This window comes from Poecilia latipinna, unplaced genomic scaffold, assembly GCF_001443285.1.
Source record: "Poecilia latipinna isolate Pla-1442-1.1 unplaced genomic scaffold, P_latipinna-1.0 Scaffold2594, whole genome shotgun sequence".
NCBI lineage: Eukaryota > Metazoa > Chordata > Actinopteri > Cyprinodontiformes > Poeciliidae > Poecilia > Poecilia latipinna.
The window spans coordinates 29809-52889 of NW_015115210.1; the positions used below are offsets into that span (position 1 = coordinate 29809).

Here is a 23081-nt window from a genome sequence, read left to right on the forward strand (position 1 = left end):
GGGGGGGGGGGTGGGGTGGAGACGACGACGACACTTTTGGATAGATGTTTACCCAGAATGCAAATGGAAAAAACCGTGAGTGAAACGGTGACTGACGACTATATAGTCCATTGAGGTAAAGTAAGTTTCACATTTGCTCAAAAGCCCCCTGGTGGTTGAAGAAAAATCCACATATAAACCGGAAAATACAATATATGAAAAAAAACACTGAATGCTCTCTGGTATGAGCAGGCGGGCCGGATCAGGCATTGTTCAGGGGGCCGGGCCAAATGACGTGGCGGGCCGGATCCGGCCCGCGGGCCGTAGTTTGGGGACCCCTGATTTAGATCAAAGGGTATTTATTTATTTGGATGGTCCAGACTTTAGTCAAACTGAGAATCAATACCTGAAAACGTGTCTACAGACTCCTTTTGTCCAGTTTTTTAAAATTTAATTTCCCTTTGGGATTAGTAAAGTGTTTTTGAATTTGAGCTTGAGCTGAATGGACAAAGCCATCAGTCTGTATGTGTTCAGAGCTGCACAACGTGTTTCTGCAGAAGATAGACTCTGTAGAAACACGCTGCACATTTTAGATTGTTTTTTTCTTAACTTATAACACACATTTTTGCCATATTTTCCTCTGCAACTTCACAGCTATGTACCGATTTTGTGTTGGTTTTTTACGTAAAATCTCGACTTATTAAATTGAAGTTTGTGTTTGCAACAGGGCAAAATGTAGGCTGTGTAAGGGGATACAAATGCTTTTGCAAGGCACTGCAGATGGAAAAATAAACATGTTCAGTGTGATCAGACTTTTTTTATTTTATGGATAACTGGGTAAGGCTAATTGTCTTCTTTAATGATGTGTAAATCTCCGTCGTCTCCGCTCTGCGTTGTTATGCTGTTCGTCAGAGGGCTTCTGGCTTGTTGGCTTAACAGGATCCATTGCCTTGTTCTTCGTCATCTGGTGACTTGACCCGGTTGACGTTGGCAGGAGTTTCGCCAAACAGAGGTGTGTCTGTTCAGCCCTCAGAGAAAAGCTTCTGTGTGCATTTGGGAGGATTTGTGTGTGTGTCAGTTTTTTGTAGTCAGGGATTCTTGCAGATCAGATACCCAAACAAGGCTTACAAGAGGCCTAAACTATTATGTATTAAATTGGTTGGTGACCTCTTAATATTAAAATTATATTTTTATAAAATTCTTGTCTCACATTTATAATAATTAAGATCAAGTAAGTTAATTTAGTCGGTAGCTAACAAGGTCGTGCTTATGCACATCTTTCTTTTTGCCTTCCAGCGAGTTAAAAATAGAATCTCTCGCAACTTGAATTTTAAGCAACACAAAGCTGTTGCAGACGTGACATTAAAACAATAAATCCCACAACCGTTTTAAAATGTATAGTTTTTTTTTTTAAAAGTCTTGTTGTGAAAACGTATTACTTAATTTTGCATACAAAACGGCAAACTATCTGGAAAGTGTCGGCATCTGTTTTTAAAAAAGGTGTTTGTTCCCTTTTAAGCAAATGAAGTGCTTCTAAAAAAAATCCCTGTTACTTTTAGCGGGGAACATCATTTGCACAGTCTGTTACCGGGTGAATGTGCATGCTAATCTGTGCTGAAAGTTGCTGCTGAGAGCAGCAGGTTTTGGTTGCGATTCCTCGATTTAAGGGAAACGGAAAGCGGTATCTTTTTTTTCTTTGGTGTGCATCCTAAAAAAAAGGTTTAGTTTGTTACATAAAGAAGCTTATTTTATTTCAATGGGGTTTTATCCTGGCAGAATAAATATTCATATTTTAATGCAAGGTAAATTGTGATTTGTTTGTGTTTTCTGTGACTTGCTGACATATTTTTGGCTCAAACCTTGACTTTCTGATCTGTAAAGTTATTCAGCTTTCTATTTTGGAGCCCTGGGTCAGGAACCACCGTGGGTCATATTTCTTAAAGTGTACTGTTGCATCTATTCCTCCAATATAGCAAGTCAGCACAAAGCACTGAACTACTTAAGGAAATAAGCTCCCAACTTAAACTCAGATATTTGTTGGGGGGGAATGGAGTTTCCACATCATTGTTGAACGTTGTAGGGACAATATTTATCGTGATTAAGGAAGATTTATTTTCCAACCTGATCCATAAAACTGTACAAATGTGTCAGGGTTAATGAACAGCTAAGCAAATATTACATGCAAGTTTGGATTTTGTTCAAAATGAAAACTAAAGTGGTCATTTACATTTTTCCAATATCCCAATTACTGTGAAATATTGGTGCTAAGTAGCAATTGGTATCAAATTCTTGATCTTTATACTTTTTTATCTTTTGACCTTCAACCCAGTAAAAAAAGTTTGGGATAAGGTAGAGTCGGCTTCGCTTCTTGCACCAGATCTGTGGCGGCAGGAAGCCTCAGAGCGATGGCCATGTGGGCAGCAGCAGAGCTATTTGCCAGTTCAGCCACTGTCTCCCGGCTGCTATGACGACACACAAGCGGGTGGGGGGATTACGGAGGATCAGCAGGCTTTACAACAAACGGCTGCTCTACATTGTTTCCTGCTTCGATGTGGAAGAAAAGTAGTCCTAACTAACTTGCACACTCATACATCCAGTCGCCCCAAAGCTGGGCGCTTTCGGCTCTCCCTCCCTCCTCCTCCAGATAGTGATGGCATGTTTTTGTCTGCTGGCCAGATGCAATGGCCTACTTTGTCTAGGCAGGCCTGGCACATCTCCCTGCTCTACAATCCTCGTCTGCCCGCGTGGATCCTGGATTGTCTCTTGTGCTCTTTTTTTTTTTAATTTTTTATTTTTTTTTTATCTCTACCACTGCTTGCAAGGATGTAAAGCTTGTTCTTACACTCAGAAAAATAAATCCATCAGCTTGACTGCTTTGTGCCTCTTGGTTGGCATTTTTTGCCCCAAGAAAGATGATGTTCAACAGCTTGAAATCTTATCTTTCTGGTGGAATTAACTACGTTCTCGAGCTCCTATCTTCACATAATATGATCAGAGGATATGCCGAGGTTCAGTGAAAAACATCACAAGACTCTCCTTTCTGTCAGAACACCAGACAGCAGTAATTTAGTTTAGCTTTTGTGACTGCTCAACTGTTTTAAGCTTATCGTTGCATAGATTAGATTAAATTATTTTATTTTTTTTTGACATTCCTTTATTATTTTAGCAAAGAGCTGACGTCAGGTTCAGGTCAGTAGAGGTAAGGAGAGCTCCTTATCTGCTCCGGTTAGGTTACCACCAGTGAGAGTTGCAGCGTAATGCTTTGACAAATGGGTTTGAATGAGTGGGCAGAATTACAAGGTCAGCTTAAAGTGTCACGCTGGTTAAAAATAAACGCGAAGACGAGCAGGACCCGAAGCTACAGCTGGTTACGTGTTTGCACGCTCGTTGCCTTTTGAAAACTTGCATTCGCCAGGAAAACATCCTGCCTCCGTGGGGACGAACGCACACTTTACATGCCGGGCATCTGGTGATAATTTTGACTTGCTGCGTCACAGCCGCTGGAGCTTCATCTCCTCTGCATCAGAGCTGTGAGCCGTTGCGGTGCACTCGGGCAGGTTTTGCGATTCTCCCCGATTCGTAATAGCCTCTAAGCCAGAAGGAAATGCGGGGGGCTTTGGCAACGTGGAGCCAATTCAGCCAGCGTATCAGAAGACTGCAGCCGGAGAGCCTTTTGTAGCCTTTACAACAGAGCTTAAAAGCTGAGGGATGTCTTGTAAAATCCCAGGGTGCTTGTCAAGTGGGACAAGAAATGGGGATAGAGACCAAGTGAGGAAGATGCTGAGTCATTTGGCATCCCGCAAGCTTGACCCTCTGCTTGTATAAAACGCAAACAGCAGCAGGAATAAATGAGTAATGTGTGCATTTCTTTAACTTTCTGTAAATATCAGTGTTTAAGCTGAAAGTAGGTCATGTTGCCCCAAATACGCCCCCAAAGTAGATGCTCTCAGATTGGCTCCTGGTTTCTCCTCCTCCCTACCATGACTTTCCCTTTTTTTTTTTTTTTTTTTAAACCATTGTAGGAATGTTAGCTCTGAGGACTTTCTGTTCATTCATGACTGTGACGTTAAGGGAGCCCAAAAAGAGCAGGCAGCGTGTTTAGTTTGGCTTGCATGTATTTGCATAAGCATTTTATGCTTTTCAGTTAAAACCTCTTTCTGATCTCTGTTTGCCCATGTCTGTAATTTCAATACGAGACTGTGAGACTGATAAAGTCCAGTTAAACATTGGTGCATGACTCCCATCACAGAAGTCCATCATATTTGCATTCGTCATCACGGAAGTTCATGAGGATGCTGTGCTTTATGACTTGTCCAGAATTGATTTGTTGCCTGCATCTGTAGCTTATCTTTGCTTATCTGATTGATTAAAAGCCGAAGGATCTTAACATGCAAATTCAGGAAGGGCGAATGACTTTAGACATAACTTATTTGTTTATTTAAGATAATGTACATCAATGTAGGCGGGAATCATTTTAGTTACAAAAGATAAATATTTTTGCATTTATATCTAAAACTAGCTTTATCTCATTAAATGAGACGTTAAACTTTGATGTGAGAAAAAAAAAAAGGACGTCTGCCTCTGTTAAAGTGTAAACAGCTTAAATTCTTCTGCAAGGATTTTAACCACAGACGTCACTCTGCCACTTCAAGGCTTTGAGTAAACTGAGCTCGACTGATTGAATGATGCAGCACATCCTCTCAGGAGTTATGAGGTGTAGCGTGCTGGATCTGGTATCCTGTGTTCATATAAGGATGTTTGTGGTTTTAAACAGTCACTTTCCAACATTCACACATAGTTAATCGTTTTCATTTTCGCTGCTTGTGCTAAAATTGCAGGCATGATCTGCTTGGTCCTAGAGCGCAAGGCTTGTAAGTTGTGACCACTTTTGCTCCTGTTGGTCTGAACAAGTTGTTGCATGAAGGTTTTTTGTATTTCTGAATTTTGTTGCTGCTTGACACGATTGCCATCTGTCAGTACATAAGCATTTTATAAACGTATCCTGTTTTTTATCATTTTTATTTGAAAAGGAAATAATTATTTAGCATCGTTGATGTCATTTTACATCTTGCCTTTTGTAATTTTCTGGTGGGTTTAAGGTGGTTTCAATTATTTAATGTGCATGATAGACACTTGTCTAAATGTTGACTTGAATATTGTTTGTAATTACCTGTAGTTTTTTTTTGTTTGTTTGTGGGATTTTATGTTGCTGTGTATAATATTCACTTTACAGCTAAATATAATCAAAAAGTGGTTTTATTTCATTAATTTGCATTAAAATGTGATGCTCATATTTTATATTGATTGAATATTTGCACATTTCTCACATGTATTGCTGTTCCTTTTTGTGAATTATGGTTTACGGCTAATGAAAATCCAAAATACAATTATCTTATAACATGCACATATGACTGTAGGTTGCAACCTACATATCAAGACTGCAGACTTGATATTGCCAATGCTGTGTGAGTTATTACAAACAAATAAATGGAAAATTGAGTGGAAGAAAAAAACAGGGGTAACCTCAACCTCTAGACAATTGAGAAGAAAAGCATACAAGGTGCACCAGAGTCAGGAGGAAGAGCAGAAGAACACAGAATTAAAGTTATGTTTAGTGTGAAGTTTCCACAGTCTGTGATTTGGAGAGTTGAGTCATTTGCTGGTGTTGGTCCACTGTGTTTTATTGAGGAGCAAAGTCAGTGCCGCTGTAGGAAATTATGCAGCACTTCCTGCTTCCTTCTGCTCACAAGCTTTATGGAGATATGTTCCAGCAGGACTTGGCAGCTGCCCACACTGCTAAAGGCACCTATAGCAGGTTTACTGATCACCGTGCTTGATTGGTCAGTAAAACTTTCCCAACCTAAGCCCGATTAAGAAAAGGTCCCCTGCTCCTAACCAGCTGAATCGAATGACTTTCACTTTCTCAGCCTGTCATCGTGTTCTCTAGTGGCCTGGTAATGAGCCATTGACAGGATTTCAGGTAACACTTACTGCAGTTCAGCTTGAGTTGGCGGGGAACAAGCTCAAAAGTCTCACCGAAAGCAACATGATCAATTTGGTAAATTGGCAAACAAGCGGCGCGCATCTTTAGATAAATCTTTAACAACTTCAGGTTTTATTTGTTTGTGAACTTAAGCAGAATAGCACATGGAAACTCTTAAAGTAGCCGCATGTTGCTGTTGTCCGTTATCTGTCAGCACTTGATTACCCTTTCATGTTAATGAAAGGGTGGCAAAGCCTCTGTTGATGGCTGGAAAACAGGTTTGCACAGATGGCTGGATCTTATTGCTTGTGGGTATGCATGTTCAGGACTTCTCTCCCTTTTGACATGCTGGCTGATGAGGTGCTAACAAAAGTGTCCATGTGAGCCGTTCTCCAGTGATGCAATTACTGCTACTGCACTTTCTTTTTGCCACGTTTACAGATGTAGCTTGTCATTCATGAGGTCATTGATTACAGGATGACCTCTTGCTTAGTTTTCATCTGTTTGTGTTTTCTTAACTTTGTTTCAGTTGATTTTACAAGTTCTCACTTTTGTTTTTTAACTTATTGACCTTTCTGCGCGGGCTGCACAGTGGCGCAGTTGGTAGAGCTGTTGCCGTGCAGCAAGAAGGTTCTGGGTTCGATTCCCGGCCCCGGTCTTTCTGCATGGAGTTTGCATGTTCTCCCTGTGCATGCGTGGGTTTTCTCCGGGTACTCCGGTTTCCTCCCACAGTCCAAAAAACATGACTGTTAGGTTAATTGGTCTGTCTAAAATTGCCCCTAGGTGTGAGTGTGTGTGTGCGCATGGTTGTGTGTCTCTGTGTTGCCCTGCGACAGACTGGCAACCTGTCCAGGGTGTACCCCGCCTCTCGCCCGGAACGTTAGCTGGAGAGGCACCAGCACCCCTCCCGACCCCACTGAGGGACAAGGGTGTTCAGAAAATGGATGGATGGATGGATGGATGGACCTTTCTGCGCCTGATTGTGCTCCTTTGTTTTATTAAGCTGAATTATGAACAATTACTTTTAAAAGCAGTCCACTCTACTTGCAGCATTAACCAAACAGCTTCAGCTCAGTTTTATCATGCTGGTTCTTGTAAGCAGGATCTCAGCTGCTTTAGGCCTTTTTGGCATCAAACTCTCTGACTTAAAAGGAAGCTGGTAGGATTAACAGTGATCCACGTTTTGGCAAGCCTTTTTACGAGAAAGGTGCAACCAGGAAGAGAGTCAACAGAAGTGAAAGTGGAAATGATTGAATTATATGAAGCAGTTCTTATTGAATAACTTTAAAAACATTAAACGAAGAATTCAACTTTGTGCCCAAGTTGTTCTGTTACTTTACCCTTTTCTGGCTCTATGCCTCTATTTAAATGCATTATCTCAGCTAATTATGTGATTTCTAATCTCGCTTGGGCATCTTTTTTTTCTTTTCTTTTTAGCTTCCGTCATCTACTGGTTTTATAACTTGTATTTTAGATACCTTGCATTTCCTTCCACTAAAAAAGGCATGGTATGCGCATTACAAGCATTCTTTGTTTTTTTCTTTAACATATTTAGTCCTGTTTCTCCATCTGATGCAGTTGCTTTATTTATTTTTTCCTGATGTTCATTTAGTGCTGATCAGTGTCACTCTGTTGCAGGTACCCCAGTCAAGATGTATATTGTTCAGAGCAGAGCTCGTCTGGCTCAGGGCCCTCTGCCGAGGACGGAGACCCTGAAATCCACGAGCAGAAGCAGGACTCCACACAAAACGAGGTGAAACCTGACCACTTCTACTTCGCTCAAACTTATTGCACAGTTAACATGTCATATTCTTGCTTCTTTAATGAGTTTCATATTTCTGAGCAACATAAATTTCCAATGTCAAGGCTTTCTCCGTCAGTGGCAACAAAAATAGATGAGGTATTTAGAGGACTTACCTCGGCTTCTTCAGGTCTTAGATGGTGAGCAGTTTTAATAGTCGTGCTGAAATGAATGAGTTTGCTGAAATCTTAGAGGTTAGTAGTGGTCGAAGTTTGGTCTCTTATGACCCACAAACCTCTATAAATGGACGAAGGGAGAAAATGTACTGAAGAATGAAGTGCAAGTATGGAGTTTATTAACCTTAGAGGAGCAGACTGTGGGGCCATGAGCTACGGTCGATGTTGCTGAATATCAAGATATTAATAATTTGTGGTGAAACAACAATATGATGTTTTTAAATGCAGTGATCTGCTGTGAAAAAGACAGGATCCTGTTTACATCAGATCTCTCTCTTGCTTTTGTTGGAAAAATGACTTCATTTGTGTTTCCTGTTTATCAGCTACTAAAATTAGCTTTCCAAAGTTTTTTTTGCTTTTCTTCAGTGCATAAATCCTGAGAGTTTCTCTGGTTTGTCCTCCTGGCGCTGTATCTTCCTAGTGTTTCAGATGAATTAATTTTTTTTTTTTTTTTGTCTGAGTTTTTCCCTGGGGAATTCTCCAGGATTTTAGAATATTATTCTTTCCAAAGGTCAGCTGCTTTATGAATGAAAACTTTCAGGACTTTGAGGATTTGACAATGGTTAACCTTTAAATGATTAGCTGGATCTTGATACATTGCATAGGATAGACTACAGTATTGTCCATTTGCATACATTTGGTTTTTTGCTTTGTATTCTGAATGTGATGACTCTTTTGAACATCTGCAGTCATCTGGAAAAGTTTTAATTTTCAACTTATAAATGTTCACATATTGTTTTAATCCCAGTTTTATTCATCTCTGAAAAATGTTTTATGCTAAATCAAGAGATCCAGTTTGTTTTATTCAGTACCCATGTCAACAAAAATGTGATTTCCACAAATGAGAACAAATAAGAACTTCACATCCCTGAATAAAAAATGTTACCCTCTTTGGTTTCAATAACTTCAGTGGAAAGCTTTTTGTAGCCATGCAGAGCAGCCTTTGCAACACACAACACTTCCACCTCATGGTTTTTGCCAAACATGTCTGCTGGTACAGTGTCCAAATGAGCAGTGGTCTACTAATGTAGAAGAAATTGAAGAAATCTTTCTTCTATGAGTCGCAAAAGCATGCTGCTAATATTTACATTATTTAAAATGCCTTACCAGACTCATCATCTGTTGGTGTTTTTCTGCTGGGTTCACTCTCACTTCAGCAGTCAGATGCTATATTTAAATGTGTAATCGTTTTAGCTCTTTTTATCATACTAAATGTGGCAGAGTCTTATTTTGCTCACCAGAGGAAAAAAACCCCAACAATTTTACAGAAATAAATTAAATTATTTGTTCAGTTTAATTATTTAGTTAAATTAGGATTTATAAATGTTGTCGAATCTGAAATTAAATACCCATATATTTATATTTTCACTGGTGTATATTTGATTTAGATTGTATCAGCATATCAGACACTCTTCGTTTGAGCCTTTTTTCAGAATAAACATGTTAGATGTATTGCAGACTGAAAGCACATATTTAAATCGCAAAAATAAAGAGGTGTCAAGTTTTTTTGTTTTTTTTTTAAACATACTTTCTTGAGGTTTTGGTTTGATACTGGACATTATTTTGAAAATGACTCAAGTGTCTGCATGGCCAAATTTATTGACATGTCACAAATAATTTCTTTTGGACATATCCAAGAAATCATTTACCTTTTGTTTTAAGCTTATTTCATTCATTATCTTGTAACCTTTAGCTATGCTTCTTGTTTCATTGATGTTGGCAACATTTTCTTAAGTAATGTCCTTAACCTGAAAATAATAACTTTATTTCATTTTGCAGCATTATCTTGCGTCAAATGCAAGATAATGCCTTTGAATTTCTTGGAAATTCAAAGGTCACTGTGACGTGTGTTAAGCTTTTATTTTTAGGATTTGACATTTTCTATGGCCTTTGATTATTAATCTGTAGTTGTTGTCAAGCTCATTCCTTTTCCTTTGGAGTAATGGATTGAATTGGCTCAAAGCTCAGCCTAGATCAAACATTTTTGAACTTAGTTCTTCTTCCTCGAGTCTTTAACAGAGCAGCATTGTGTTTATTTGCAGCCACATATCAAATGAAGGATAATTTGTAGTAGTGAGTGTTCGGTGCGTGGACTGAAGAAGGGGAGTCATTGTGAGATCCAGGCACAAACAGCCTTGCAGGGGCAGTTCAGCAGGCCTGACGGTCTGTCATCAGCCCCAGAGCATGGGCTTTGTCCATCAACAAAAGCCCTTTCACATCCAGAAATGCAAATGCCTTCCATTCTTTCTTCTTAAATATGCATCTTGCAAAATATTCTTTCTTTTTTTTTTCCATGTGCTTTCATGGTTTTGCTTCTGTTAATAAATCAGATGTTTTGCTGTAGGTGGTGGAAGAACGGTCGACGCACACCTCATACGAAATAGGATTAGAGACGGAGAGGGCAGCACTAGAGAAGCTAGCAAGCGTACAACATGAACAGGTGAGAAGAAACATGGCTCTCAGTAAATGTTTTCTGCATTACACAGTAGAGCACAAAATTATTAACCCCTTTGTCTGACTTGGATATGAAGTGATCTTTTTATTTCCACATGGTTTTTGTTTTTGTGAAAGTAGCTCTAGCATTTTTGACATGTAATATTTTTAGTAGAAAATGTGTAATTATTTTCAAAATTTAGTTTATTTTGTTTTGTTTTTAATCACACATTTTTTCTGTTTTTTTTTCTCTGCAGACTGTGAATCATTTAGAAACTGAGGCAAAAGAGACCAAACAAAGCCAAGAGTTGGATACTGTACCTGTCCTCGATGAGCCAGAACTTCCCACAGAGACTCACCCCGACCTGCCGACTGACCCACAGGACCACGACAGTGAGAAAGCAGGCCCAGAGCCCCCCACTCCAGAACCATTGCCAGAACTGGTCCATGTGTCACCAGATGCTGTAGTCCAAGCTGAGTCCTCTAGTGATGATTACACCGCACAGCCGCGCCTGGACTCGGACCCGTCGACACCTTCAGATGAAGCTGAAAACGTACCTACCTCAGAGAGCGCTGGCCCCGCCGACACAGGAGGGTAAGTTCAGATCCTCGGTAACCAAACGTCACAGCAGATGTTATGCATTTCATTTGGAATTTTTTGTTGGTTAACTTTTTGGTTTTCCCCTCAGTTTTTTTAATTTATTTATTTTTTTCATTTTAATTAAAAAAAACAACAACAACTGCTGGTCTTAAAAAGAGGTGTTTGCATCTTGGACAAAACCTTTTAAGGAACTGCTGACCTGCTTTGAGAGACATGAGACTGTTGGCACTTTCTCTTTGTTTTGTTTTTAAATGCTGAAAGGACGTTTGTGGAAATTCAAAAGCATTTTGGAGACTCAACACTCTGGACATGAAAGCCGAACTTTAAAAGAAGAGCCTGCTCCTTCCGTAGCAATGTTTCTGTCAGGACATTTCAGATCTTTGTACCAAGCGCTTCAACGGCCCACAACCAACAACCGACCTCCATCCCTACTGTCAGTCCATCTGCTTTCTCTCCTTCTTGCTTCCTGCCCCTTTGCCCCCCATTTCCCTCTCCAGACCCTGCCCCTCTGTCTCTGCTCTCTGCCCTTCCCAGTGCTAGGAGGTGTGGTAAAAGCCATGTCCTTTCTTTCCCTCAGTGCAGTGCGGGTTGCCAGTGCAGGCGATGAACTGCCAGTAGACAGCTTTGTCTTTGCTGAGCACTCTGATTCACAGTGCAGGGTCATTCCCCCCGAACTGGCAACCTGTGAAAACTCCCCTTTTGGCCGCCCTCTCTTCAGGTGAGTTTCTATCCACCGCCAGCCAATCAAAGCAAAGAGACAGGTAATCGAGCTAGAAGCTACGCCTCTCTGCTGTGCGTAACCATCAATCGCTGGCTTTATACCCAACTTATGCTTTTTTTTTTCTTTTTTTTTTTCTTTTGAAATTTAATTTCCTGTTATTGCCTGCTCCAACCCAGGACTGTTAATAAAACAATTATCGATCACATTTAACTCAATATTTCCAGCATTTCTGAGGACTAATTTGTTTGTCTGTATTCCTCCCTTGTCCGTTTTTTGCCCTCCATTGGACCCATGTTTGTGATGCAGTGTGGAAGAAGATGGCACAGATGACCAGATGTCGAACCAGAGCGCTGATCTCGAAACAGAGTCCAGTCAGTCCAGTCCACATTTAGCAGAGCCAGAAGAATCAGAACCTGGAAGCCGGAAAGAGGAAGAGCAGCTGGACGATGTGCTATCCAGTTTGGAGCAGGAGGGCAACACTTCCCACCTCCACCATAAGCAGCAGGTCAGCAGCTTTATAGTTTAACCATCATAAGGGGTTTTAAAAGTAGTTTAATTGGATTGGAACCATGGATGGACCAATGGAAATTCAAAAATCTGTTTTCCCAGTAAGTGAATGTATCATACTTGAGCAGTCTTTGTTCTGAAAGTTACAACTGAGACTCGAAGGAGACTCAAAGTTTGCTACTTTTTTAATCAGTAAGATGTTTAAAAATGAAGTTGGTATGAGAGACGCCATTGAAACGGTTAACTGGAAGCTTGAGCAGAGTGCAGCAAAGTTGTAATGTTTTATCAGTATTTTTTTTCAGTATTCAACCTCAGACTATTTTTGGACATACTCTATTTGGAAATGTTGACAAAGTTTTCTAAAGTTCAGCGTCACGGTAACAATGTATCTTTTCAAAGCACTACACACAGGGAGGGCTGCGATAGTTACTGTAGGAGAAATAATCTCTAATTTAAGATGCTAAAGTCTATCAACAATGTCAACTCTTCAATCATATTATCTTTATTTTAAAATGGTAGAACCTACTTTACATTAGGGCTTCTCTTAACTGTATCAAAAAGCTTTTATCATTTGAACTTGCAAGGAATTCAGATGAACACAGAATAAGGAAGTCATATTTGGAAGACATGAGCTGCCAGATATGGACAGAATGATGGTTAGACGCTCTTCATGTACATTATTTATCAGCTGTTTTATTCTCTAAATTACTACTTCATTGACACTATTGCCCAATGCCAAATCCCTGTTCCAGCTGCAAACAGGGAAGAGGCAAAAAATAAGAAACAACCACTACTCATGCTTACACTCACTAATTTACTTAACTAATTTTGGATCAATCTCTTGGTCAACTTTAAGAAGAAATGTGAACATCAACTAACAAATGAATCGACTCATAAATAAATAAGAGACTCTAAGCAGAAAGCTCCTGATTACTGCAGCATCTTACCAATATGATCAGTGGCTAACAGATCAAAACTGCACATCTGATACTATAAATCAACAAACAGCAGTGTGTTTTAGTGCTCTTTTAGCCTGCTTTGAAATGTTTTGCTCATTAAAAAAACAAAACAAAAACTAGGACATGTTTATTTCAAACAAATGATTTGCATTAAATGGGATTGAGCTAATCGGGTATGTCAACATTGTTTTGCTGATTTGGAGCAAAGAGCTAATGGCTAATCTCTCTGTTGCTGGCAAAGAGTCTTGTCTGGGTGTTTACATAACTAGTGGATTTCCAAGATCAGATGCAACTGCGAGATATAAGGTCACTTATATAATACACCAAAAATATTATTCCCATCTCAGTGCATCTCTGCGGCCTGAGGCTAGCTGAGTACCATTAGCTGAAAATGGAGGTCTTTCAGTTTTTACTGAAATTGAATATTACCAGATATGACCCATAACTCTTATCCCATATAACTTTATTATTCATATTCACTGAGCTACAATGGATCTCTGCATGGTTGGCATGTTTCTGTTTCAGATGGGAGATGCTAACGCTGCCAGAGAAGCTGATCCCTCTGTACCCAGTAAAGATGACATCCCCACCTTTGATGAGTGGAAGAAACAAGTTATGGAGGTGGAAAAGGAAAAAAGTAAGTGCATACAAACCTGATGCCAGCAAAGTTTGGAGCTGCTGTGAAATGCAGGTTAACATGATCACATAGACTTAAATTTCTTCACAGAAAACAAAGATAAACACCCCAAATGTGTAAACCAGGTAGAAAGAGAAATAATTTTTAATTTGCTGGAAGCTGCACAAGTGAATAAAAATGTTGGGACAAAGTTGTGTGTACCACTTTCCAATACTCAAATAAATAAAATGTTGGAACCAAGGAGACGAAAGACTGAAGGATGTGGAGGAGAATATCTGATTCTTGTAAGATGTGGGATTCTAGCTGTTCTTCAGTTCTGGGTTTTTCTGATTTCTGGTTCCTGATGAGCCAAATGTTTTCAATTGGTTCAGTTCAAGTGATTTTTTTTTAATGGCACCAATTCACAGCACAAGTCGTCAAGACATTTTACAGGAAAAAAAAGTCAATAAAATCCAATCCTTCAGATTATTTCCAAGTCAGTTACACATGTTCCTACTTATGAAAACATGCAGTCAAGTTCATTTTATTCAAATTGGTTAAAACATTTTCTGTCGAGGACTCCGAGTCTGAGAGGTTTCATCTTAGTTTTAGATTATGAATCCATCCAGTCAGAAATGCTGAAATAAGCAAAGCTTGGTCAGAAAAGATTTTTACCACTTTTAGCTGCACAAATGTTTGTATTCCAAAGTTGCTGTGAAACATTATTCAGGAAATGTTTGACTATTTTTATGCACAGTTTTGTACTGATTGATATCTTATCTGCACATCTGAAACTTTTCATATCTAAGCTTACATGACTCACATTTTGGATTTTGAGTTGCAGATTATTAAATTCCAGCAACATTGTGGTTCATTTCAGTTCTGAATAGGTTGGTGAAAATGTTTATTATTATTATTATTATCATTATCATTACATAAGGACTAAATTAATAGAATAAAGATCATGAGCCCTTTGGTGCAGTTTACTACTGCATACCTTTTGCCTCGCTCTTTTCCGTGAGCTTCAGTGCTGCATTCACTTTTCTCTTTTCCAGAATTTCTTTTTCCAGCTTGCCCTACAATCAGCTTGATCTTAATCCTCCTCCTTTCCAGGTCAGACTCTCCATACTTCAGCCGGTGGCAGCCTACATTCAGCGAAAAAGATCCAGAAAAACTTTAAGAATAACTACGCCTCTGTAGAGTGTGGTGCCAAGATCCTCTCTGCCAACAACGAGGCCAAGGTGAGACACGTTTCTCCTATGCTACCAACAAACACTTATGCTCTGACATGTCATGCTGTATAAGCAGAGAAATTAACATGATTTCAGATGTTGTGAATGTGCATTTGATGTATGAATGTATTCCTGTTACTTGCAGGGAATGCTTAATTATGTCATTTGCAATCTTTTAGAGTACGTCAGCTATCCTTATGGAAAATATGGACCTTTACATGCTAAATCCATGCAGCACCAAAATCTGGTAGGGCCTCTGTTTCACACTGTTCACTGACTTTACTGCTTTCACAAAGCTTCCTCTTCACAAGCGTTTCCCCCTCTGTAGGTTCGTAATAGAGCTCTGTGAGCCGATACAAGTCAAACAGCTGGATATAGCCAACTTTGAGCTTTTCTCTTCAACACCTAAAGACTTTCTAGTTTCCATCAGTGACAGGTAAGCTCTCGTTGTTTTCCCTCATGTCAGCACAGTGTCATGTAAGCTCATAAATCAGGTGCTTAATTTCACCCAGCTGTGTAATGTTAGGCAGCTGTCAATTCCTCCATTTCTGAGTGCGAGTTATAGCCGCAGAGCTGTCATTTCGACTAAACCTTACCTCATGCAGCAAAAATATTCAAATGCCTCCAATCCTTTTATTGGAATTTTATGTGATAAACAAACACTCAGCAATGCATATGTGAAGTAAAAGACAGGTGGCACGAGGTTTTGATCTTTTTATTTTATAACCAATTATCAAACAGTGTGTCATGCATTTTTATTTTCCAGTCTGATTTAATGAGTTGTAGGACAACTTTTTTTTCCAGTTACAGATATATCTTTTGGGTTGTTGCTACTAGCTTTGTACATTTAAAGACAAGCTTTTGCCCTTCGTGCTTCTGTAAAATAACTTGAGCTGAGTAAGATCGAACAGGGAGGAGCATTAGTTTTTATTGGATTGGATCTTTGATGAATCCTTTGCAGCCTTCAGCAATTTTGCCCCACAGTAGTCCACTATAACCAGCCTACCGTGAACTCTGAAGAGCTTGCCTAATTCCTGCTGAAGAAACTCACATTTGCAGCATGATGCTGCCACTATCACGTTTTCATTTAGAGATGATGTGCAGTGTTAACTTTCTGCCACTCAAAGCTCAGTTTTCTTCTCACCTGACAACAGCACAGTCTTTCGCATGTCCACTGTGTCCTCCAAGTGACTTGACAACCTGCTGATGAGACTTCCTGTCTTTCTGTAATTAGTTTCTTCCTGCCATTCTTCACAGAACAGCTGTATTTATCCTGAGATTAAAATGCACACCATGCCACACTTTTTAGATTTTCATTTCTAAAAATGTTTAAGCCATGAAACATTTCAAGTTGTAAAAAAAAAAAATTATTTAAAATACAATTTAATTTTACACTTTTGTTCAGCTATAAATGCTATTAGGCCACTTAAATTTAATGAGATGGTTTGAGTATTCACAAAGCACAAGTACGTCATCATCTCTGCAGCCTTACCTCCATGTCTGGCGATGTTAGAGATGCTGTTGTGTTTGTCCAAGACATTATCCCTCAGCATTGATCTCCAGCTAAATCTCAGCAGACCCTCAGACATGATAAATGCATTGTCATTCACATCGACCCTGTGACAACATGCTGGTTGATTTCACATTTCTTGCTCTTTTTGCAGATATCCCACCAACAAGTGGGTGAAGCTGGGTACTTTCCACGCACGTGATGAACGGATAGTCCAGAGTTTCCCACTGGATGAACAGCTTTATGCTAAATATGTGAAGGTGCTCGGCTTTTTTTTTTTTTTTTTTTTTTTTTGTAGTAAAGCACTTTGGAGTGTTGAATGAACACTGGATTTGTCCTGTAGCCATTTCGTCAGTGTAAAATCAACGTGTGACGTGTTTCTCCTGCAAGAACCTGAGTTCTTACAATCTTACAGATGTTATAACCAAGAGATCAAACCATGCAGTGTGCAAATTTAGAGAACTTCAGTCATTTTTCTTTCTTCTATATTGTTGATTTCCAAGATCTGGTTAAATTTAAAACTTATAAAGATGGGATTTTATGTGTTTATAACAAGAACTGAGAGGGTTTTGTGGCTAAACGGGTAGAGCAGCTGGAAAAACATTCTCACAAATTGATCCAGTCACTTTAAAAACTGATTTATAGAAACTTCAGTAACTTTAAGGTTAAACGCTCTTAAACTAGTCATCATCATAGTTATTGTTTACCACATGGAACATGTTACTTTTAAAATACTAATAATGTTAGTGACACTAACAATACAGGTGTTTGTTTTTAAAATCTTTTATAACATCATGAAGTCATCACAGTTTTTTGTCAAATAAGCTGTGTTGTTTTTTTGTTTGTGTGTTTAATTAAATGGTCACATGACAATAATAGTTTTAACACATTTTCACTTTTTTATTGATTATGTAATCAGTCCTTTGGATATTTAATATTTGCTTTTAGCTTGACTTTATAATGTTTGGACTAATCATGAATGTTGAAATGCAAACATTCAACATCTCTGTTCATCTGAATGTGTGTGGATGTACTGAATGCGTTTCTTATCTCACTGCTCAGTATTTTCAGTTCTGGCATGTTAGTTTATTCCTTTTGCTACTATTTTTTTAATGTAATGAGTAGATGTTCTCTGTGTGTGAGTCTTAATTTCTCTTTTTGTGTAGCTTAATAGTTGCTTTTATTACACAAACATTTTTTTTTGTATGTAGAGCTTGTCTGTGCATCTTTTCCATCGTTTGTTCATAATTTCTGACTTCCCCTGAAGTATCTCTCTGCCGTGCCTTTGCCTGTGAAGTGGAACTGTACATATCAGTCGTATATTTGTTTTATCTGAAAGCTGAAATGTTTGCAGATTCTTGACTTGCTTGTAGCTCGATACGATCTTCACTGATTGCTTTTTCTTGTTTTATTTCTCTCTTACTCTGTCCCTCTCCTGCTCTTCCGCTCACATCAGATGTTCATCAAATACATAAAGGTTAGCACTCTTCTCCTGCTGTCAGAGCCTCACATGTGCTGAAAACATAAAGGGTGACTTATCTTAATGGATGGCCTTTAACTAGACTTCTTCCTTTTATGCATGTGGAATATGTTAAAGGGTTAAAACATGTACACAGTTTATTATCACAACCTTATGCTTCTCAAATGGTGGATATTGGTGTATGAAGTGGGCATATAAAGGCTTTGTTTAATGTCTTTTTTTATTTAAATGTTATTTTAGTTTTAAGAATTTGCTTGTTTTCCCTGCAGGTTGAGCTCCTCTCTCACTTTGGAGCCGAACACTTCTGTCCCCTCAGTCTCATCAGGTACAATCTTAAATTGCTGAATTTAAGATTAAACCATCCTAAACATTGTTTTTTTTTTGTTTGTTTTTTTTTTATTCCTGAATCATATTTGAACAAGGATTCACATTTCCCTGACGGAACATTTGTTTTCACTTTTGTTTTTCTTTTAAGGTGTTTAAGATGTAGCTTTACAGCAGGTTACTCAGAGACATTTCAAGTTCACTGCTGTGTTTATCCCTCAGGCTGTCGTACTTCAAACTTCAAACTGCAGCTCTTCAAATGGCAATATTTGCCGTATTAAAAAAATGTTTCCTGTAATTCATGGGTGGGGAAGATGTTTAGGAACCAGTTGAACGACCTAAATCTGTCTCTGCTTGTCAGTTCTTCCATACTGTCTCATTGTAGTTTTAAGAGGTTTTCTTTTTACATCTTTCACTTGAACAATAGTTCAAACGTATGCAAAGTATAGCAATCTAGTGAAATTCACTTCCTGTATTTGTGTTGCACAGTGCAGTTAAGCTCGTTTTACATTGAGAATAATGGCTTTAGTTTTTCAGAAACGCATGTTGGTCCCTCTAAGGCACTTTTTACTCATTACGGGTTAAAATGGCCATAAAACCCACATCTTTTATTTATGCAAGCATGCAGTGTTTAGTAGGGAAAGTAATATTTTTATGCCATGTTATTAAATCCCGATCTCAGAAGTGAGTTTCTGCATTTGCTTTTACCCTCCAAAATGAACTTGAACATTAACCTTTTTAATGAACAAAGCGTACATGTCACAGTCACAAAATTTGTTTAAATTGAAATCTGAAAGGTGTGCCATGCATGAAGCTCTTTCAGCTCTTTTTACTGATAACCCTTAATAAAACCCAGTGGCAGCAGTACTTTCAGTTGGTCACCAAACACTGCAGGGTGCAATATAATCTGGGTTATAAGTCCAGGTGTTCACGAAGGCCTCAGGATTAGGAGAAAATCTGGTTGTGACTTTTTAATTTGAAATGACTCACAGACCCTGATTTGACTGAGCTTGAGCTGTTTAACAGAGGAAAATGAGTAATAATCTTTGGCTCCAGATGTTTAAAGCTGGTAAACTTATCTAACTCTTTAGATATTTATTGGCAAAAAAAATTGCAAACTTTCTTCTACTTTGCAATTATGAATAAATTTCTAATCATCTGAAACATAAAATGTGAGCAAAATTCATTGAATTTTGTTATGTTGATAGATATGAAAAGACAAATGTGAATATGTTTGGAGGAAAGTAGGCTTTTTTTTTTTTTTTGTAACGCGTTACTCTTGCTGTGTAGGGTGTTCGGCACCAGCATGGTGGAGGAGTACGAGGAAATAGCAGATTCCCAGTATCCCTCAGACAGGCTGGAGTATCTGGACGAAGACTACGGTGAGATGCTGAAGTGCAGTCGAAGGAAATGTAATCAGCTAGACAGATCTGATTATCCATCGCTTGCAGCTGCAAGCTTTAAATAGTTCAACTCCAAAGGATTTTACTTTACTTTTTTAATTTAGCTGTCCAGTACCTGCTGCTTATAGAACCAGATCACATTTAGATCACATGTTCTCTACATCTGTTTGTTCCTTTCATTTTCAGATCCTGTTATTCAGCCTTGATGTGAAATGTTTTTGCCAACTTTATTGACTTGTCTTGCAATTGTGTACAGACTATCCTCCTGGTTATCAACCGTCAGAAGAAAAGGTTTCTAAAAACCTGCTTGGATCAGCAACCAGTATGTATCCACACACAAACAAACCCTTATGCTCATATTTGCATATGTAGTCACTTTACTGTCTAAAGACCAAATGTCTATAGATGCATCCCAAAAGTGTAATAAATATCTGACACCCACTATAAGGTTGTTAGAGTATTGTGAAAAAACTATTGCGCAATGTTTTAAGATAATTATGACTTTTCATATCTAAAGTAAAAAAAAAAATGAAAATAATTGAAGTGCATAAAAACTCAGTACATCCAAAAACCAGGCTGCATCCAAATATGTAAAATGATTGATTTTTAAAAGGTTGTATATTTTCCTTTATATAGTTGTATTGTAATGTTTATATGGCCTCATCATAAATGTTGCAGTTCATTAGTGGTTCAACACTTTAAACTCCAGAAGTCTTAACTTTTTGCTTATTTTGCTCTATTTTTGTGTGAATATTTGTTTTTGATGTTGTTTTTTTATTGTCTCTAAATGAAAAGCTACAACTTCTACGAGCAGCTGTGGTTTCATAAAGTAGGCAAACGGCCCTAACTTTATGAGCTCAGTCAGGTATAAATTTATTCCTCTGTTAGCAGAGTTGAATGTTTTATTAGTATTTTAGCCAGCATAAATCCATGTGCTGGCTTTCTTTGGATGCATAAAACTTTGCTGTTTGCTTTTTATCTCTTCATTTAAACACAACATGCCACTCCACAAATAGACTTTTGTTTTTCTGCATCCTGAATTAGCCAATGTAGCACTGGAGGATCCCTCCCAAACACCATAAAGCGGTAAACACATCAGCAGGGCATTTTGTGTTCTCTTGCTTTATTGGAATGCTTTGGAAAGGATGTGGGGAGGGGAAATCAAAGAACACAAGTGGTGGAGAAGTCGGAAGAATGGAAATAATCAGGAAACACTTTCAGCATCAGATTGGATTGTGTGTGAAAATGGAAAAAAAACAAAACAGTTGTGTTAGGAGTCACACGTTCACAGATGAAGTGAAGCGCGTTTCTGTTTCTGTTCTTCAGATGCGATCCTCAACATGGTGAACAACATTGCTGCTAACGTCCTTGGTGGCAAGCCGGACATGGAGGGTGGAGCAGAATTAGGAGGTACTCGCTGTTCACGCTGTGAAATATTGATATCCGTCTGGTTTCGTCACATTTTATACGTTAAAGTCCTCAACAGAAAGCCAACCCCAATCCATGTAACCTAATAGACATTTCAGCTTCACTGCACTTGAGGCCGTTTAAATTTTCTGACGTTAAAACTTCCGATGTTTTTCTTTTTTCGTTTGCACACCGAAGTACTAATGTTGAGACTTTTAATATAGCAAAAACCCAAGAAAATAGACTGGAAACAAAGACACTAGTGCTACTATTAGTCATAAATAATAGTAGCATTTTTAAGCAACTATTATAAAAATCTGCCATCATTATTGGATATTTGTTCTAGGTAAGGTTACACAAAACGGTTAATGCTTCAGTAGAGTCCCGCCCTTAATTCTGGGAACCATAGAATTACTGGGAAACCAGTATGATTCCCCAGTATGAGAAGGCTTTAGATTTTTGTTTTTGTTTGACCATGTTATCTCATCGACATCCTGTTGGACTTAAATTAATAATTTTTTTTTCTTTTATTCCAATAAATGGGTTAGTGTGTCATAATCTGTACACAAAAAGCCACATGGAGCAAACACCTGTTTATACACTCTGAAATGCTTCATCTAGATGAAATGTACTTGTTGAAGCATTTTGGTGAGCGTCAAGCACCTGCTTTCGTCTTGCCATACAATAAAAAGATTAAGTTTTGGCTGAAGCTGTCATCTGTACTGAGTCAGCCTCTTTTCTATTTTGTTGAGCAGCCACTCCTCCGCTGCAGCCAGTATGAAGTAAAACAGGTTTGTCCATATGAGTTGGTCTGTCCTTTCTAGGTTGGTGATGTCGCACCTCATCGTTCAGGAAAAATCTTCCATAAAGATTTAACTGCCATGAATTATTTGCTCTTTGGAGCAGCAAATTATTCAGTTGCTGCCTGTCCATGCATGCCTCTGCAGAGGAAAGCTGGGAGACAATTTGAGTGATTCCCCTGAATCGATTGCATCATTGGTTTAAAGTGCGTCATACTGACATCTTTAGTTCATTCTTTGTATGAAAGTACATTAATTGCAGATGAAACTGAAGGAGAAAACAAGCTGATACTATATATGGGTGGACTCTCATCATTACTACCTTTTTAGTAACTTTAGATTTGTGCTTTTGATGTCTGATTTCTTGTTTCAGAAAAGTGAGTAATGTGGAAACAAATAGGACATCCAATGAAAGTGTTTTGTTTTTTGTTTTTTTCTGACAAATTCAGACATGGGTACTTTTTACATCAATATTAAAACAGAGAAATCCCAGTAAAACAAAATTATAATAAATAATAAACAGTACATTTAAAATTGTACACGGTAAGAGTGGACACAATGAGGAGATCAAACAAGCTGCCAGAGGCATCCAGAAAGATGTAGCAGCTTCACATCACAGAGGTGATGTGAAACGATCTGCAAGAGGAAAAAAAAAGTTATGACGAATCCGGACCCTGCAACATGTCAGACACTCATAGCATACCAGTAAATCGACAGGACACTGTGTGAGAGTTAAATTTGTCGTGGACCGAGTCAAAGTCCAGAAAAACAAATTTTTACTGATTTAAAACTTAGTAAAAGCAGGGGGGCGAGGGGTGTCGGAGTGCAGATAAATCATGTTTTTCCACTGATTTAAAAAAAATGAAGATGGACAACAGCACATGAAATTTAATAAAGCCGTGATAATTTTTTTCACAAGGCTGAATGTGGCGAAATCAGCCAAACCTCAAAGATGCTTCAGCTATCAGACAGACCAGCACAGTTCCTCTTTTTGTTCACTCTGCTTGTCTTGTTTTTTTGTTTTTTTGAGTGTGTGTGTGTGTCATTTCCTGCCTTTCCTCCACTCTCTGTAACCACTAGCTGCTCTGTCTTTCCACATATTGTTTATATTACCTCCTTTTAAAACTGGGTCACTTTATCCCCCCCCCC

The 23081-nt window shown here is 38.5% G+C and overlaps 1 protein-coding gene across 5 annotated transcripts in view; it reads left to right on the forward strand.

Annotated features, from left to right (window-relative positions):
- The window catches only part of suco (SUN domain containing ossification factor), a 48117-nt gene that overhangs the window by 13510 nt on the left and 11526 nt on the right, over positions 1-23081 (forward strand). For 3 of the 5 annotated variants that reach the window (XM_015020483.1, XM_015020484.1, XM_015020487.1), the window contains exons 2-16: positions 7601-7715; positions 10284-10379; positions 10630-10967; positions 11551-11691; positions 12001-12199; positions 13686-13797; positions 14890-15017; positions 15188-15255; positions 15337-15444; positions 16673-16778; positions 17975-17995; positions 18268-18323; positions 19613-19704; positions 19982-20047; positions 21052-21135. In XM_015020483.1, the coding sequence (XP_014875969.1) occupies positions 7601-7715; positions 10284-10379; positions 10630-10967; positions 11551-11691; positions 12001-12199; positions 13686-13797; positions 14890-15017; positions 15188-15255; positions 15337-15444; positions 16673-16778; positions 17975-17995; positions 18268-18323; positions 19613-19704; positions 19982-20047; positions 21052-21135 (1730 nt within the window). The remainder of the gene's footprint in view (positions 1-7600; positions 7716-10283; positions 10380-10629; positions 10968-11550; positions 11692-12000; positions 12200-13685; positions 13798-14889; positions 15018-15187; positions 15256-15336; positions 15445-16672; positions 16779-17974; positions 17996-18267; positions 18324-19612; positions 19705-19981; positions 20048-21051; positions 21136-23081) is intronic. The other 2 variants (XM_015020485.1, XM_015020486.1) reach the window with 2 other exon arrangements.